Source organism: Acartia tonsa, chromosome 10 (assembly GCF_053477335.1).
Source record: "Acartia tonsa isolate MP-2025a chromosome 10, ASM5347733v1, whole genome shotgun sequence".
Taxonomy (NCBI): Eukaryota; Metazoa; Arthropoda; class Copepoda; order Calanoida; family Acartiidae; genus Acartia; species Acartia tonsa.
In genome coordinates, this window is record NC_137269.1 from 37,894,141 (window position 1) to 37,912,955 (window position 18,815).

The 18,815-nt window shown below is 35.2% G+C and overlaps 1 protein-coding gene across 1 annotated transcript in view; it reads right to left on the reverse strand.

Moving 5' to 3' along the window:
- LOC145330586 (uncharacterized) overlaps positions 1-18,359 on the reverse strand; it is a 377,605-nt gene extending 359,246 nt beyond the window's left edge. The window contains exons 1-16 of the mRNA XM_080175220.1: positions 17,658-18,359; positions 16,705-16,835; positions 15,943-15,979; positions 15,656-15,723; positions 14,973-15,118; positions 14,383-14,447; positions 12,013-12,098; positions 9,833-9,948; positions 8,820-8,872; positions 4,618-4,680; positions 3,830-3,936; positions 3,330-3,407; positions 2,100-2,164; positions 1,679-1,725; positions 1,166-1,212; positions 54-132 (exon numbers count right to left, since the gene is read on the reverse strand). Of these exons, the coding sequence (XP_080031346.1) occupies positions 54-132; positions 1,166-1,212; positions 1,679-1,725; positions 2,100-2,164; positions 3,330-3,407; positions 3,830-3,936; positions 4,618-4,680; positions 8,820-8,872; positions 9,833-9,948; positions 12,013-12,098; positions 14,383-14,447; positions 14,973-15,118; positions 15,656-15,723; positions 15,943-15,979; positions 16,705-16,835; positions 17,658-17,730 (1,261 nt within the window). The 5' untranslated portion in view covers positions 17,731-18,359. The remainder of the gene's footprint in view (positions 1-53; positions 133-1,165; positions 1,213-1,678; positions 1,726-2,099; positions 2,165-3,329; positions 3,408-3,829; positions 3,937-4,617; positions 4,681-8,819; positions 8,873-9,832; positions 9,949-12,012; positions 12,099-14,382; positions 14,448-14,972; positions 15,119-15,655; positions 15,724-15,942; positions 15,980-16,704; positions 16,836-17,657) is intronic.
- Between the last annotated feature and the right edge of the window lie 456 nt (positions 18,360-18,815).

Below are 18,815 nucleotides of genomic sequence, written 5' to 3' on the forward strand. Positions count from 1 at the left end.
ATCGCCCCTTAAGGGGCGTTGCCATGAAAGGGACTATTCCCCAAATAATTTACCTGGAAGAAGGGTAGGATGAGGTACTGTAGGCCAGCTTCCAGCAAACACGGCCAATGCCTGGTACTTTACTTCACACCCCTAATAACAAGGATTTGTAATATAAAAATACAGATTTTTTCACCAGGGAGGGGACATTGGGCTGTTTATTACTCTAGTCGCCAAAGTTTTATAACAACGTTGGCTCAACAACTTTATGGACTTAATTTAATTTTTGGATCATGAAGTTGAATATCCAAACGTTTCAAACACTGATTTTAATGCAGAGAAGGGGTAAGAATGAGGATGTACATCAATTTGTTGGCCATTGTCTTATCCCTTTAGATCTCTGACTATTTACAATATTTACACTTTTTTATACCCTTTATAAACTAAACTTTTATGACACATAGAGTTTTCTTTCTTCTTTTAAAATTCTTACATGTCCTACAGGTATGATATCATCATCCTTTTTCATAATTCTGTTTTTTTTTGTTTCAATTAAGAAAATGATAAATTAACAAGCAAACTAACATCTTGATATAAGCCATTTAGAGAAGCATTATTAAGAGGGGGGGGGGGGGAGTTTTGACACGTTTGCGTAAACAGAGAGTATAGGCTTTATCCTTGGACTGAGAGGATAGGTTATTAAAGATAAAACCATTCTTATATGGTGAATTTTCCCAAGATTTAAGATTTTTTGGATAGGCCTCCAGGTTCAGGAGCTGCAGGCCTCCAGGTGGTCTCTGGACAGGTAAAAATAAGAATTACAATATTTTCTAAGAGATAGAGGTCAACTTATAAAAAAATTTATGCATGTTTTTTCTTCAAATATGTAAATAACATTCAAAAAGATAGGTACATATTTTGTTTTATTAGTTGACCTCTAAATCTTAAAAAAAAATTTATCTGTCCAGAGACCAATTGGAGGCCTGCAGCTTCGGAACCTGGAGGCCTGCAGCTCCTGAACCTGGAGGCCTATCCAAAAAATTTTAAAACTTTGGAAAATTCATCAAATAATAATGATTTTATCTTTAATAATCTATCCTCTCAGTCCAAAGATAAAGCCTATACTCACTGTTTATGCAAATGTGTCAAAACTTCCCCCCCTCTTAATAACTAAAATAAAACTTACAGGATATATATGAACTCTTTTGGCATCTAGTGACAAATGTAATCCAACTACACGATCAAAATAGACCAGATTTAAAAATAGAGAAATAAAAAAACAATGAACACGTATTGCCGATTAGGCAATGCCTAATGCCATTAAACTTTAAAAATCAGGTAAATTTGAGGCATTATATATTTTTGTCCCCCCTCCCCAATGTAAATCTTACCCCGAGGAAAATTTTTTGGAGGATATTAAAAATAAAATGCCCCGCGCTTCACCCGCCAATTTACCCCCTCACCCCCCAATAAAATAATATCTTAAGACATCCTTGGACACGTACAATAACCAACAGACGAATCAGCAAAGAGTGTTGTAATATTTAAAGTAAAATATTCAATTTTCAAAGCAAATGATAAATGAATATTTTTTACTGATTGTAATATAAAGAACTATTGTTTAATTTGTGGATGAACATAAATTTATGGCCATTGTCTTATCCCTTTAGATCCCTGTAATTTTAGTTAAATCTGATTCCTGGCAGTGCTTCGTGAACACTAACATTCATTTCTCTCAAATTTTTCCTAAAAATAAAAAAATATAATTCGGCGCATTTTTAAATTAATTTCAATTCAGTTATTAGGTATTTGTAATGTAAAAACAATAACTTAAAGCTGGTATTTTAGGGGTTTTTTTTATAAATATTTCTATTTTAAGAAAAATTTAAATCTTCATTTTTTTATTAAAAAGAATGATTAATATTTTTCAGTGTGGCTAGGCTATTTATATCTATCGTATTGTAAAAAAATTTTCAAATAAAAATCATAAGATTAATAGTTGTTTTGTGTTAACCTGTCTTCGGCCTCTCAGGGCAGATATAACAGGAATTAATCTAATAATTTTTCATTTTACTATCCGCGAAAACCTGTCTTTAATAAGTTACAATGAATAATTTTACCTGTAAATTCTGACATCTGAGACATGGAAAAAAACGCTCTGCATTTTATCATTTTCATCTAGCACCTAAAATGTATCAAGATTTGTTATTTATCGCATCGTATTATATACAAATTTTCGCGGATAGTAAATTATAAGCTTAATTCCGGTTTTGTGAGACCCGAGTGGCCGAAGGCCAGGGCCAACAAAACTGGTATCAATATTAAGATTTCTCATTTTACTATTCATAGAAAACTGTCTATAATACCTAAAATACATCTTTTTTCAATATGGCTGAGAACCGTTCTATTTAAGCGGATTCGAAGACATACTGGAAAAACAATTGTCTCATTTTTAAATAAAAACAAAGCAATCCTATTAGATCCGACAAACGAACATTAAATTTCAAATGTAACAATACATTGTAATTATTTACGGATGCTAATAAGTTTGAACTTTACTGTAGAAATGGTTTGCTGTAGCATAGTGTGTAACATTTCTAGGAATTAATATTCCAATGCATACAGACTTTCAAGTATTTTTTAGAGGTAGCTACGCTTTCTAAAGTTTAATAAATTGTTACAGGAATCTGCAGGCAATTTTTATAAACGATAAAGCGATCTTTCATATCATAATTAATGTAACTATCATAATTAACTATTAAAGAAAAGGGGGACGTAGGTATTGCTAAAAATCCGTAAAAGTGTGAGTAAGCTTCCAGTCAAAAGCGATTATTAAGTCTAACTGTTCTTACTATTGACAAAACACATGGTATAATTAAACGCATATTTAATAACAGTTAGACTTAATAATCGCTTTTGATTGGAAGCTTACTCACACTTCATTTTTAATACAACCTACCTCCCCCTTGTTACAGGAATCTTCATGCAAAGTTTGGAAACGATAAAGCGATTCTTTCATATTATAATTAATGATAACTGTCATAATTAACTACTAAAACTTTTTTTTCTCGTATTCATTCGAAACCGATTAATATTTGGTGGATAAGAACCAGTTCGCCTCCATAGGAAAAAATTATGCCAAGCATCGTACTATATCCAGTTTTCTACGAATATTAAATTGTAAATACATAAGATCTAAACTAGTTTCTTATTTTCGTAGGAAACTTGATATAATACGATGCTCGACATAATTTTTTTCGTATAGATGAGAACCGTTTCTTATATCCGCGGAAAGCTGTTTATAATACGATGCAAGAAATAACTATTCTTTAAACATCAGTATGACTCACCTCACACAGTCCTAGTTCATTGTTTAGATACCCCTGAACTCTTCCCCGTACTCGCAACATTGATACAGGAGTGAATACCTACAAATTTTGGTGATTTTCATTACAGTAAAACACTAGAGGGAGAAAAAATTAGTTAACTGTATCTCCCCATCGCATCAACCTTTTGCAACCTTTCTATCGGGTCATTCAAAATCAACCAATTTTGTCGCTTATATTAACACAGCCAAGTAGCAGAAAATACTTTAGAAGCTAACAAAAGTAGTTGTCTGTAAATAGAATTGTCTTTTTAAAGGTCCCCAAAGTTTTTTAATAACGTTTTCGTATTTGTTTGCTTAACAACTATGGAGATTTTATTGAATTTTGATTGCTTGGTTTATTAATTTGAGTGTCCTAACGTTTCAACCACTTCTTGTAAGGTTTTTTTATCATTATTTGAAATGTATATAAATTTATTGGCAATTGTCTTATCCCTTTAGAATTATATCCCTGAAATTGCTTACCTCCCCCTTAATATATAGTATAAAAGTTCTTCTTTGCTCTTCCAACCTAGCCCAATCATGATCATCAAAATTGTCGATAAACTTCATCAAATGCTTTGGTCTCTGTCCTAAAAGTATATTTAATATTAATAATCACACATTATGATTCTAGAAATTAGTAAGTCAGAAGACTTGACCACATTTCCCGAATACTTTATCATTTTATTAGCTGCTTCGCCCCTAGCCTCTAGGGGCTTTACCCCAAGAGGTGATCGAAAAAAAGGACCAAGGAAATCTTCAGAAAAAAAATGGGAGGGATTTTGTTTTTAGGGGGGTTGGGGGTGTCCCACCCCCAGGAAAATAGCCTAAAACCACCACAAGACCAGTAGGTATAATCCCTGAAGAGTAGAATCCGATCGGTTCAGGGGTTACCGAGATCTTAAGGGACGGAAGACATACATCATTCTACTTTGTATTATAGATAAGCGGCTTAACCCCTTGAGGCTTCTTCAGGTGGCGAGGGTTTAAACTAACCCCTGTCATATTATCCAGGTATATATTACATTCAATATTGCTTTCTTCTTATGTTGTGCTGGATTTCCGATTTAGCCAAATATCCGGATATCCGACTGATTTATAATGCCGTATATCCGGATATTCGACTGATATATAATGCCGTATATCTAGGTATCCGGTAATTTGACGGATATCCGGCATTGGTCAGATATCCAGTCGGATACCAGTTATCCGGTATTAGAATCAGCCGGATATCCGGCCAAAAAAGTATCCTTCCCAACCCTACTTCCTACCTATCCAAACAGCAACAGCTTGGCAAATAACCTCTTCTCTACACAACACTTTGTAATCAGGTCCTAGATTAATTAATGGTCAAGGTATAACAATAACTGGTTCTCAGCTATACTGAAAAATCAGGTATAGCATCGTATTACAGACATTTTTCAACGAATATTGAAAAAAATCACTATATTAATAACAGTTTGTTAGCCCAAGGGACCAAAGGCTGTCTCTAATACCGTGTGATAAATAGCTATTCCAGTAAGGCTTCAAAATCGATTAATATCCGCTGGATTAGAACCGGTTCTAAGCAATACTGAAAAATCATGTCTAGCATAGTATTAAAGGCAATTTTATACGTATATTGAAATAAAAATCATAAAATTAATACCAGTTTTTTTAGCCCGAGGGGCCGGAGGATGTCTATAATACCATGCGATAAATAGCTATTCCAGTAAAGGCTTCGAAATCGATAAATATCCGCTGGATAAGAACCGGTTCTAATCTACATTTTAAAAATTGTATCTTATCTTATTAAACACAATTTTCTACGAATAATAAAATAGATAATAATTTTTTTAGCCTCTCGAAGTAAAAAAAACTAGAATTTATTTCATGATTTAAATTTAATTTTACTATCCGCGGAAAGTTGTCTGTAATATGATGCGATAAATAACTATTATTATTTATTAGTATTTATATTAAAGGATATTAACCCTTACAGATCGGGCCCCAATTCTCACCTTAATAGATTGGGGGGGGGGGGGGGTCATATTGACCCCCCCCTCTATCTCGGCTTCTGTTACAGATAAAGACGTACAATTTTTTTCTGGTGGTTCATGTGTATTTTTAGAGAAAATTACTTTTTCTAGTCATAGCAGTCAGGCCGCTCCTTAGCCGCTTTTTAGCGGCCAGCCGCTAAATTTTAAAACAGCTGTAGAGCGGCCAATTTTGCAGCTAGGATGACAAAATTTTAGGACGAACTTTTATTTTTCATAACAAAAAAAATACTTTTTCTGATCATCGCCGAAAAACGGCTAATAACGGAAACGTATGTATGTATGTAGCCTTGATTCTCTGAAGTTAGGATTCAGATGCACGAGGAGATTGGAGGTGAGAATCCTTTGACCAATCCTAGATTGGTAAGCTTCGCGCACAGCTGAGTGTATTCTATGTTACATTACAAGCTGACCCGCAATTCACGTGGAAGCTACTCAATTATTACATCACCATGGCCTAGAGTGTTGGCAGGTGTTCCATATTAAGTAGGTAATTTCATAATGTAACCAAATGAAGAAAATCAAAGGTCGCGGTACAAATACCTGTTCTATGCATAAATATAAGCTTATATATGCAATTTTAGCTTTCTAGAAGCATTCTTAGTGGTAGAAGGTGATTTTGCATTTTTTTTGCCAATACGCGAATTATCTAAAATATTGAGGTTCTTGGTTACCCGTCTTTGGGCTGCCCTAAACGCAACTTAAAGCACTTTTAGACTATAAGCTCCAATGGCAACTGCCTTTCATTCTTCTTGCCATTTCTAAAAAGCTGAAGAGCGTCTTTCTGGCCCTTCTGTGAGCTGAGATCTGAAAAAAAGTGTTACCAAGGCTCCATTGAAGGATTGAAACCATGGAGCTCGAAAAGTCCATCTTTCAACCTGCCTGCTGGCACAGGTGCTCTTATCCCGCTAGAGTTGGGCTAGAATGGTGTTTAAGGTGTTTGAGAAAGGTCTTATTGTGAGTAGGAGATAACATTAAAGGATGTCTAGTCTAAAATTTGTACCCTGAAGACGAGTAACCAAAAAAATTTCAATGATTCACCTTCGCCTTCAAAATCCAAGTTTTGACTTTGCTAGGTCTGCCTAGAGAGCTAAAGACAGTAGACAAATCTTTGTTGTTAATATGTCTATAGAGAGCTATTATCATAACAAAGAGAAAACTTTAAGGGCTGAAAGTCTATTTCTCACCCAGCTTACACCAGAAGGGCAAAAGTCTTGCAAAAATTAGGGTCGGTCCGACTGTCCATCTTTCCAAGACAGTTAATTTAGACATAATGATTCATATAACAGTAAAGTATGATTTAGGAAGCGTAGCAACTCTATAAATCAAATGTTACCAAAATGTCCTTATATCCATTGATTTTTATATGAAGTAAATATCCTTTTCATCTGATTTTTGAAGTACTGATTCCTATTACAACAAGGTACAATTATATAAGTAAAACATGTCTATAATCAAGTTCTAAAAATTAAAGTATGTCATTAAACAGTATCCTGTATTTAAGCAATTTTCCAACAATGTACTATTTTTTTCAACTTATACATTTGTATTCTGCTTATTCAATTCTGACACTCAATAAGTGTTCATTTTCGTTTGTCCTACCAGTTTAAAGCTTCGCTTTTATGGTTGTTGTCATCCTTGTTTGATGAAAATTTGCAATAATTTGCCATTTTCGTTTTTTTTTGTAAGAATTGCTGTAAAACGCTTCAAAATTGAAATATCTTTAAAAAAGGAATACAGATACTAATGGATAAATGTCTTAGTACATACTAACTGACATACTCTATCTATTACAGGGAGGTCATACCATATCGCCAAGTCAAGTCATTAAAGGGTCAGTTTTATTGGTCTTAGGTAAAATATCTGACCCAGCATATTACCCTGACAACAAAAACACCTTTGAAAGTGATTTGGACACCTAGAACTGATTCTATGGCCAATATACTAACCCAATAATTACCAAAATCCAAGAATCTTAAAATATTTTCAGTTCTCGACTTTAATGCCACCTTTCATGTCGTTTCAGAATATATGTTCAAATGTTACCTCCTAGTAGAATCCAATGCCATTACTAAAATGCTAAAGAACATTTTTCTAGCTCATCTGTGGCCAATTTTAGAGTTATTGTCTTAAAAACTAGGTTGAAACTTCGATGTTTTTCAGTTCTTGATACATGACAATGGGATCCTTGGTTTGACAAATTTTTCAGATCTCAGACCACAGATGGGCCAGAAAGGTGTTCTATATCTTTTTAGAAATGGCAAGGCAAATGAAAGGCAGTTACCGTTTGAACTTATGGTCTAAAATGATAAACCGGTGCCCTAAGGACAGCCTAAAGACCGGTAACCAATAACCTTAATGTTAAGGTTTAAAGATTCATTCTTCGCGTATTTTCGAAAAATCTTGATTTTACCTTCTACCACTTAGAATCAAGATAGAACCAAAAAAATTCATAGTAGTGCTTATTTTTATGTATAGAACAGGTATTTGAACCGCGACCAAAAATTTTTTTTTTTGAAATTACCTAATATTAAGCCACCCTAATTAATGGCACTCTCATATGAATGAGGAGCATGGACGAGGGAAAGCACGATTACAGTTGCTTGATAGGTAGGATCCTAACTTCCTACAAATCTCCCTCCTTACAACCTAAGGGCATCACAGGGAAGGTTGCGTTATTATATTCTGACAAATTGCAACAGCATTTGTCATCCAAGTGCAATGTCTATGAGGGGACTTGAACTCGGATTTTCCCAACCACAGCGTAGTGCGCTAACCACTACTCTATGGGACACCCTTTCTAATAACGGAAACCGCCATTTTCGGCGGTTACGGCGGTAAAACGGCGGTTGGCGGCACCAATTAATATTTTTATCTGTTTACTGTTGCTCAAGGATTTACCAAAAAAAATTATAGGTCTCTAGCTGTAATAGAAGCCATAATATTCATGATATATGTCTGTAGTAAAAGCTGGACAAAAATCGGTCATAAAGTCGGTCAGGGTGCGGTCAAACGGTCATAACACCACTTTTCTCATAAGGTCAGTATTCACCAAAAAAAATTTAGGTTTCTACCTTATACACAAAAGTCATAATGTAGAAATTAAGATTTATTTAGAATTTTTTTTAAATTTTTGTGCTACCCAACCGACTTTGACCGGACACCACGACCGACACAGACCAGATATCCTAATAAAATCAACTCTTGCCGACGTATAATTACTAAAATTAAAAAGTCATGAAGTCACAACTCTCTATCTCACCTACAAAAAAAATGACATTGAAAAAACTAGAGGGGGGGGAGTCAATATGACCCCCCCCCCCCCGATCTGTAAGGGTTAAAGGTTATGAATTATGATAAATATAATTACCCTTTAAATCAATTTTCTACAGCAGCCAATAGTTCAAAGAAAATGTTTATTGAAGAATAAAGCTCACCTTCAAAAGCTTTCTCATAATAAGATACTTTTGCTCCCAGTTGTAATCGTTCTCTAAATATAAAATAATAAAAGTAACAGGATATCTGTCTGTCTGCAGCCAAGAATCTAACTAACCACAGAACCGATATGGCGATATGGTTCTCCTTTACAAGATAGTTTCTCATAGGTTTTAGGAAGGTTTATAAAGAACAATCGTCAAAAATACATTTTAGGTGCCACTAGATGCCGCTATTATAAAATAATTTGATCAAAATAATAAATGTATTTAGTAGCTAAGCATCGTCAAAAAGAGTCTTTGTAAGTTGGTCTATCGGCCATTCTCGCACACATGAGGGTAAGCGGTTCAAACATTTGAACACTCAACTTAATGAACTAACCAATCCTAATTTAATTTTAAAAAGTTGTTTAGTCAAGAAATAATTTTTTTTAATAAACAGCCCATGTACCCCCCCCCCCCCCCCCACCCTATAAGATTACTTACCTGGTAACTGCCTTTTCCTTGATATCCCCTATAATCCAGACACTGTCCAGATGGAACAGGACAAGATCATGCGCCTCAACCCCCCCGCCCCCCCCCCCCCCCCCTATAATATCTTACCTGGTAACTGCTTTCTCCTTGTTATCCCCCATAATCTAGACGATGTCTAGATGGAACAGGACCTCACCCCTCCCCCCCCCCCCCCTTATAATATCTTACCTGGTAACTGCTTTCTCCTTGATATCCCCCATGATCCAGACACTGTCTAGATCGAACAGGACCTCACCCCCCCCCCCCCCCCTATAATATCTTACCTTGTAACTGCTTTCTCCTTGATATCCCCCATAATCCAGACACTGTCCAGATGGAACAGGACAAGACCATGTGCCTCACCAACCCCCCCACCCCCTTAAGATTACTTACTTGGTAACCGACTTCTTCTTGATATCCCCCATAATCCAGACACTGTTCAGTGGAACAGGACAAGACCATGTGCCTCACCCCCCCCCCCCCATTCCTATAAGATTACTTACCTGGTAACTGCTTTCTCCTTGATATCCCCCATAATCCAGACACTGTCCAGATGGAACAGGACGAGGCCATGCGCATCAGAATGTAGAACACCAAGACCCTCATTCTCTATGTACTCCTGAAAATTTAATCATCATTAAGATCTTGCTAACCGCTGGACCAGTGTGGTTCTCCTTTACAATGTAGCTTCTCATAAGTCCTGGAAAGGTTTTAACTAGGTATTTTGGGGGAAGGTACCACCACACTCCAAGAGAAATCGCCCCTAGAAAAAATTATCTCCCCCCCCCCCCTTAAAAAAATAGGTTTTGGGATTCAACTCCCCCCTCAAGTGCCCCTAGAGGCCTCTATGGGTCATTGCCGCGAGTGTATGTAATACTGTATTATCGTAATGCATATTTAAGCTTATTTTTTAAAACCATTTCAGCATGGTCAATATTAGGAAAATATGTTAATGGCAACTTTGAAGGCTGTTTAGTTTTACTGTTGAGCGGGTGACCACATAGACCAGGTTTGTACCTTGTATCCAGCAAAACCTAGCCTAAAAATAACCTGGAACAGTCAGCTTGTTATCCTATTATTTAACCCTTACAGATCGGGCCCCAATTCCCACCTTAATAGATCGGGGGGGGGGCTCAAAGAGCCCCCCCCTCTATCTCGGCTCCTGGTACAGATAAAGACGTAAAATTTTTTTCTGGTGGTTCATGTGTATTTTTAGAGAAAATTACTTTTTCTAGTCATAGCGGTCAGACCGCTCCTTAGCCGCTTTTTAGCGGCCAGTCGCTAAATTTTAAAACAGCTGTAGAGCGGCCAATTTTGCAGCTAGGATGACCAAATTTTAGGACGAACTTTTTTTTTTCATAACAAAAAAATTACTTTTTCTGATCATCGCCGAAAAACGGCAAATAACGGAAACCGCCATTTTCGGCGGTTACGGCGGTAAAACGGCGGTTGGCGGCGCAAACTAATATTTTTATTTGTTTAGTATTGCTCAAGGATTTACCAAAAAAAAATTTAGGTCTCTAGCTGTAATAGAAGTCACGATATTCATGATATATGTCTGTAGTAAAAGCTGGACAAAAATCGGTCATAAAGTCGGTCAGGGAGCGGTCAAACGGTCATAACACCACTTTTCTCAGAAGGTCATTGATATCTAAGTATTCACCAAAAAAATTTTAGGTTTCTACCTTATACACAAAAGTCATAATGTAGAAATTAAGATTTATTTAGAATTTTTTCTAATTTTTTTTGCTACCCAACCGACTTTGACCGGACACCACGACCGACACAGACCAGATATCCTAATAAAATCAACTCTTGCCGACGTATAATTACTAAACTTAAAAAGTCATGAAGTTACAGCTCTCCATCTTACCTACAAAAAAAATGAGATTGAAAAAACTAGAGGGGGGGGCTCTTTGAGCCCCCCCCCCGATCTGTAAGGGTTAAAGTGTTAAAGTTTTCTTTTGTAAAAACTATTTGAAACTATTTTCATTCTTTTTAATGGTCTTACTATAGAAAAAAAACTAGTGGTTTCGCCCCCTTAGAAGCCTCTTGGGGCACTTTAGGAGTTAGTGAATTGAATTTGACCCCTTCCCCCTAGTTTTAGTGTCAAAAAAGAAAAAGTAAAATCCTCCCCTATTTTTTTGGGGGGGGGGGAGGGGGGGTAGGGGTTTTTATTCACAAAATTAGTTATATAAACCTTTACAGGATCTATTAGAAGCTACATTGTAAAGAGACATATCAGTTCAGCGGTTAGTGAGATCCTTTGGTCCAAATAAAAATCCTGTTACTTTATATAAGGACTAGCGGTTACGCCCCTAGAGGCCTCTAGTGGCACTTTAAATGTTTTTTTTTGTTCAAGTTCCTGCGATACCTCTTTATGTTGCGTTGAAGACTCTAGGCAATTTTCTTTCCATTTTTTGTGATTTCTTTTATGAGGGTGATGGTACCCTCCCCCCAAATAGTTATAAACTTTCTCAGGACCCATGAGAAGCTACCCTGTTAAGGAGAACCCGAACGGTTCAGCTGTTAGCGAGATCCTTCGGTACAAACACACAAATATACAGACAAAAAACACACAGACAAACAGACATCCTGTTACTTTAGTATAAAGATAGAAATTTGAAGGAATGTTAATTTACTTAACAAAACAAAAACTCATTAATAAATAATTTTAATATACCTTGACATATCCTTCCTTTTGTTCCAGATTGATGAAATCTTTTTTTTCTGCGGCTTTCAAACAAACTGGAAATTCTTCGTCCGAATCTGCAACAAAGAATAGGATGACAACATCTATAAAAGCGAAGCTCTGAAACTGTAGGACAAACGGACATTAACATTTGTATAGTGTCAGAACTGAACAATCAGAATATAAATGTATAAGCGTCGAAGCTAAATTGTAATTAAATTTGTTGAAAAACTGTGTGATACAGGATAATGTTTATGGACATACTAACATTTTTAGGACTTAATTATAGAGTTGCTTCGCTTAAAATATTGTACTTTGTTGTCCCAGGAATCAATATACCAAAAATCAGACCAATCACATAAAAATTTGTTGGTAAAAAGCAACATGTTTAAAATGAACGTACTGACTTTCTGGTAATGAACTTGCTTTCTAACTTGTACCTAACCCCTATAGAAATAATCATGCAAAGTTTGAAATCGATAGGACAATTCTAACATGTGTAAATTAACGAAAAGAGCTATTCGTTACGTACGGACGGACTGACCCTAATAAAGAAAAGCTTCGCTTTTAAAAATTAAAATGATAAGCAATTTTTGTCTGAGTAGTGTCAAATGTTTTGTTGAGTTCAAAGTGTATTTAAATGATAATGACAAAATATCCTTGAGTGCTATTAAAGGCAGAAGTACATTTACCACACAATTTAATTATTATAAATTATCATCCCTTTTGTTAAATAAATGACATAAGTATTCCATGCAAGTTTGCTTTTGAGTTTAAGCATTTGATGATTTATAATGATGAAGCTTTAATAAAACTCTTTTGATATTTTTTTATATTTTCAATTTTTCTAGATACACCTTAAGTTTGTCGTTTATTTGATTGTAAGCAAAAAATACAAGAATACCATCTAACATTTAATTAGTGATGGCAATCCGTCGAATTTTTGGGCCGGATTCGGATTCCGGATTCGTAAAGAATCCGTCAAAAAAAGTGGCAGATTCTTGCGGATTCCGGATTCTTGTTTTTGGCGGATTCCGGATTCGGATTCCGGATTCTAGCAATATTTTAAAAGGATTTTTAATTTTTTTTTTAAATTAAGTGCTACATATGTCCTATAAATTAATGTTCTTGATGTTCTCTATAATTTATTTCCGAGAATCGAACCAGATTTTAAAAGATATTATGTATAATGATGAAAATCTTTGCCTTCAAAGAGGAAAAGTTGAAAGAAAAAACTCAAGACGCTAATTTTAGCCTACCAAATATGAATCCGGAATCCGCTATTAAAAACGGATTCCGGATCCGAATTCGAAAATTGGCCAAAAATTGGGCGGATTCCGGATACGGTTTGCCAACCCTACATTTAATACCAATCAATTAGGCACCACCAAAATAGTCATTATGCAGTTTTTGCGGAAACAGGACAGCCATAAAATATCCAAAAAACATGATTTTCAAGTCTTGATATTTTTAAAACTACCTGGTAGAAAATTGAAACTATTTGAAATATATGTCCTATAGATGTAGTTTAAACTATTAAACAGAAAAAAATATGAAGTTCTCTAAATTCAAGTTCAAATGCACTTTGTGCAACTACCCCTTTAACAGAGACCAAGCACATTGATCTAAATAAGTGGCTCACATCACTACTGTAAGGTGCTAAACTTTACTTGCTCTCATTCATACATAGTCCCCTTTCTTAGTTAAGAATACATTCCTGTAAAAGAGATTGAAATAATCTTAAGCAGGATTTAAACAGATCCTAAAACTAGAAAAATAATTCTTATGACTAAACTAAAGCCAAAGTAAGAATAGTGTGAAAAAGTGTAACATGTAACAAAGGGGGACATACAAAAAGTGTTACATAGTAACTTACTAAAAAACAGAAAAACTCTTTGTAGATTATTGTTTTAGCTGTCCCAAGGGACATATGAAAGATGAGAAAGGACTAATTTTTTTAATTGATGGGAAGAAGTAAGAATTATATGCCATTTTTTCAATCCGGCATAAAAAGACTGCAGGCTTATTGGTTACCTAAATCTTGATATGTACAAAAGTGTTTTTTTTTGCATTTTTAGACGGGTTAGTAAACAATGAGCTAAAAAATTTGGGACATTTATTGTAGGTCCGAAGGTAAAACCCAACTGTTACAGACAACCAACTCTTTGATTTCACGGTTGATTCTATCTGGACCAAGGTTAAGGCCAAGGCATTCCCTTTATTCATACTTTCTGATGTCGCGTATAAGACAAAACTTTTTACGTTCTTAGTAATGACAAGTATATAATGTGACAAGAAGTCTCGAACCTATCACCTCCTGGACGACTAGTGGGTTATTCTATAAGAATTATTTTTCCTTACCTAAAATCTCAACACAGTCAACTGAGGGTTTTGGTATCGGTAAAGGACGTTTCATACACAGCAAACTAAATAAGAGAACTTTAAAATCAGTGGCGTACGGTAATAGGTATAGAGTAGGGTTGGGCCGGATACTAATTTCTATCCGGATATCCGGTATTCGACCAGATATCTGGCTAAAGCCGGATGTCCGGCATTATAAAAAAAATCAGCCGGATATCCGGTATCCGGATAGTTTTACGTATCTTGAAAATGGCCGGATATCTGGCCAAACCGGATATCCGGCCCAACCCTAGTATAGAGGGGTGTGAATAACACCTTTTAAATCAAAGTTTGGAAGGCCTTTCTCTAAGGGATGGGATCTAAAAGGATAAGACAATGAATGACAAAATTCATGTCAATACATCCCAAATGATGATGCACAAAACTGCCCCTTTTGTTGATTACAATTAGTGGTTGAAACATTCGGACACAATGAACCAACCAATCAAAATTCAATAAAAGTCCCCAAAGTTGTTGAAACAACAAATAGGAATACTTTACGAATTTTCAGTCGAGGGACAATCCAGATGTATTATGTTTAATGTTCCTACCTGACTTCATCAGTTTCTTCATTTTCTTCATCACCAGAAAGATCAATTGTGTCCTCATCATCACTAAGCCCCATCAAAATACTCCCAGTGTTGGAAACTCCAGTCGAGTGTCGTTTTCTAGGCTCACCAGCAGCAAAACTATCTTCCTATAATATTGATTCCAGTATGGCTTCGCGAAACCGATTAATATCCGCTGGATTAGAACTGGTTCTTAGCCATACCGAAATATCATGTATAGCATCGTATTACAAACAAGTTTCCACGAATAATAAAATAAAAATAGTAGGTAGGTAAACATTTTTCATTTGACAAATTTGAAATAACCTGTTTTATTTCTGTTAGGTAACTAATAGAATTTTCTATCTTCATATAATATTTTTTGATAAATATACCCTGTTTATTATACTTTTTTGAATAACTATTCTTCAGGTTGTCTAATTTTTTTCATTTTTACCTGTCCAGAGACAACCTGGAGGCCTGCAGCACCTGTACCTGGAGGCCAAATCCAAATCTTTTTTTTTAAATACCTTGGAAAACTACATCCCCAAAGGAAACTTTTTGTGAAATAATCTATCCTCTCACTCCAAAGACAAAGCTAAGCCTATAATCACTGTTTACGCAAAAGTGTCAGAACTTATCCACCCCCCTTGTATATATGTATATTGTATAATGATAAATCTTACCTCTATAATGGAGGAATCATTGAGAACTATTGTTTCATCCTCTATTTCTAGCAAATCTGTTGAATCGCCTACAAAAACATAACCTGGCTATAGGTCTTTTATTACCTAACGTTATCATCCAATAAATTATGTTATATTTTATTTAGGCCTTTTTTCTTATTATGTCTTTTGTAATAGGTCATATTATGCCTTTTAGTGCATGTTATCGTTCTACTACTTTTTTAAGCCAAAAAACTCACACCTCACGGAATTTTAGCACAACCTACCTCCCTTTTGTGTTTATTTACCTTCAAAGAATGCTGCCGTTAGTTCTTCACATGTTTCCTTAATTAAAATCAATTTTTTAATATTTGATTTCTGGAAATTATTAGCACAATCAGTTTTCTACACCTAGGGTTGGGCCGGATACTGGATACCCAGCTGATTATTTATAATAAGGGATATCTGGTATCCGGCTCGACATCTGGCCAACGCCGGATATCCGGCATTAGGAATCAGCTGGATATCCGGAATCCGGATAGTTTCAATATCCGGTACCCGGTTGTATATTAAAATTGGCCGGATATTCGACCGGATATCCGGCCCGACCCTAGTAGGTACCAATATATAGGTTTTGATAAAAGGAGGATTATTATTTATTTCCATAGGTAGCATTCAAGATATTTTTCTCTTGTTGTTGGGGGGGGGGGGGGGGGGGGTGTAAACGAAGTTCAATTGGGTGGGCAGCATTCACCATAACTAAAACATATAGTAAAGCAAAATTATTCAAGATTAGATCTTATGGTATATCCAGAAAATATGCCTCTATGTAATGTATTTGTATAGTCTACTAATATCTAACCTTCTAAAAAATGAATATTTATAAGGTACCTACGACAGACTAACGAACAGAGCTGGATCTTTAAATCATTTTAGTGGTGAGCCAGATCAGGGTTAACCGAATTTCAGCCAATCACAGCACGGCATTTCATAAAATGGTGGAAAGTTGGCTCACCCCGATCTAGCTCACCACTAAAATGATTTAAAGATCCAGCTCAGATTAATTATACCTTATCCTTTGATGATGACTTTTGTTTGTTTTTATTATTCTGGTGACTAGTAGAGTTGCTATCCCATGACTTTTGTTCCAGTTCTGACAAATCCTTCTCATACTCAAGTTCAATCTCAATCTCAAGGTTGTCTTGAATATTAGGATTTTTAGTGATTTGTAAAGTAATTAGTTTTTATAGGACATAATTCTTCCTTGCGTTGGGGAGGTACCAAATGTGGATACCTAGGGGGTTTCAGACTTTTTTAAAGGGGTTTAACCGAATAATATAAAAAATTTTGGTGGGGGGAGCATATGGCATTTCCAAAACTTTTGTAATGCCTGTGGTTTGTTGGGAGAGAGGGATTGGGAACTTTTTTTTTGGGGGGGGGGGGGGAGTATCACTTTAGCATCCCCCCCCCCCATTAGACGCCCTTGTGTGTAGTATAAAACTGAAGGCAAAAGCAAATATTAATACTAATGTCATCTCCCCTACCTAGAAATTGTCCAGTAATGACTGAAATTACCTATATATTAGCCTAAGCTGGAAAATAATCTTGATTTGTTTATTAGACAGATTTCAAATCTGTAGTTTTTTTAGGTTTATTTGAATATGTGAGCCAGGTGTTTTTAATTGATACAAAACTTAAAATCTTTATTTGCATTTGCATTATTAAACGAATTTTAGTCAAAAGCACTTAATTTTGGTTCAACAAACGGCCGCTAGAAATGGATAAAGATAAAATTAGGGGCTGCTATTCAGCCTATTAGTTCCATTTGAAATTGCCGAAAATTAAATATTTTGCTGGAAAAATTGTTTTTTTTTGTGCAACTAAAAGGGAAGTGGGTAAGAAGGGGGGGGGAGGGGAATCGGTTGAGGGGAAAGTTTCACATAGAATTGTTTGTCAGGATCACATTCCCTTTTCCTTGGATAAAATATAACAAACTTTATAAAGCAAGAAATTACTAAATAACCTTCTGTGGTATCCTTACTGTTCCCCCCAGAACTTTCTCCGCATTTTCCACCGTCTGTCCCTTTGGTCAACATTTTTCCATTTAAATCTGAAAAGTACTTTATCAGGATCGAGTGCAGTTTTCGGTAAAATGTTCCTTGGGTCGATTAACTTTAAAAATCTATCCTATTATATAAAGTAGTAAGCTTTTTTTGTCTGTAGCGAAGGATCTCGCTATACGCTAAACTGATATTGTTCTCCTTCAGTGAAGCTTCTTATAGGTCCCAAGATGGTTTTAGGCTGTTTTTCTGTCCTTTCATATCAATTCGAATATAGAGCCCCTAGATGCTAGGGGCGCAGCCGCTAGTATAATTTATAAGCAGATAGTGGCCAAATGAATTATGTTCCAGAGAGGGAGGGGACATTCGGCTGTTTATTACACTAGTTCCACAAGTTTTATATTCGTTAGTATATCGACTTTGGGCACTTTTCTTGAAATTTGATTGGTTGGTTCATAAAGTTGAGTGTTTAATACTTGTAATCCTAAGAAGGGGTAATTTTGTGTATCATCACAAAAATCTTAAAACGTTGTTCTGACATAACACATACGTAAAGCAGTTTAGCAGTTGGCAGCCTTTACAGTTAAAGATTGCTGCAGATATTCGTTCCCAGAAACATTTTACCATGAACTGCACTAGATCCCTTTACCATGTTCCATAAATGTTATCTGAAATAAAAATAGTTAAAATCACATTTAAATGATTATTATAACTGTAAAATAGAAAAAAAGATAGGTATGGTGTAGGCATTATTTATTTATATTTAATATTGATCACAACTTTTTTTAATCACGATTATTTTATTACTTTAAAAAATTTCTTTAAAACAGAAAATTTAATAGGTACCTAAGGAAAATTCTAGATATTTTAAAAACATATTTTTATTTAAAATCACAGATTTATTAGATTATAAAAATTTTCTGCTAGTAAAACATTTAAAAATGCAAAAGTTATAACTGGAATAGTTATTTATCGCATCGTATTATAGACAGCTTTCCGCGGATGATAAAAAGAAAAAAATTAAAGATTAAAACCAGTTTTGATAGCTCCGAGTGGCCGAAGGCCCAAACTAACGAAAATGATATTAAATTTATGATTTTTATTTTAATATTAGTGCAAAA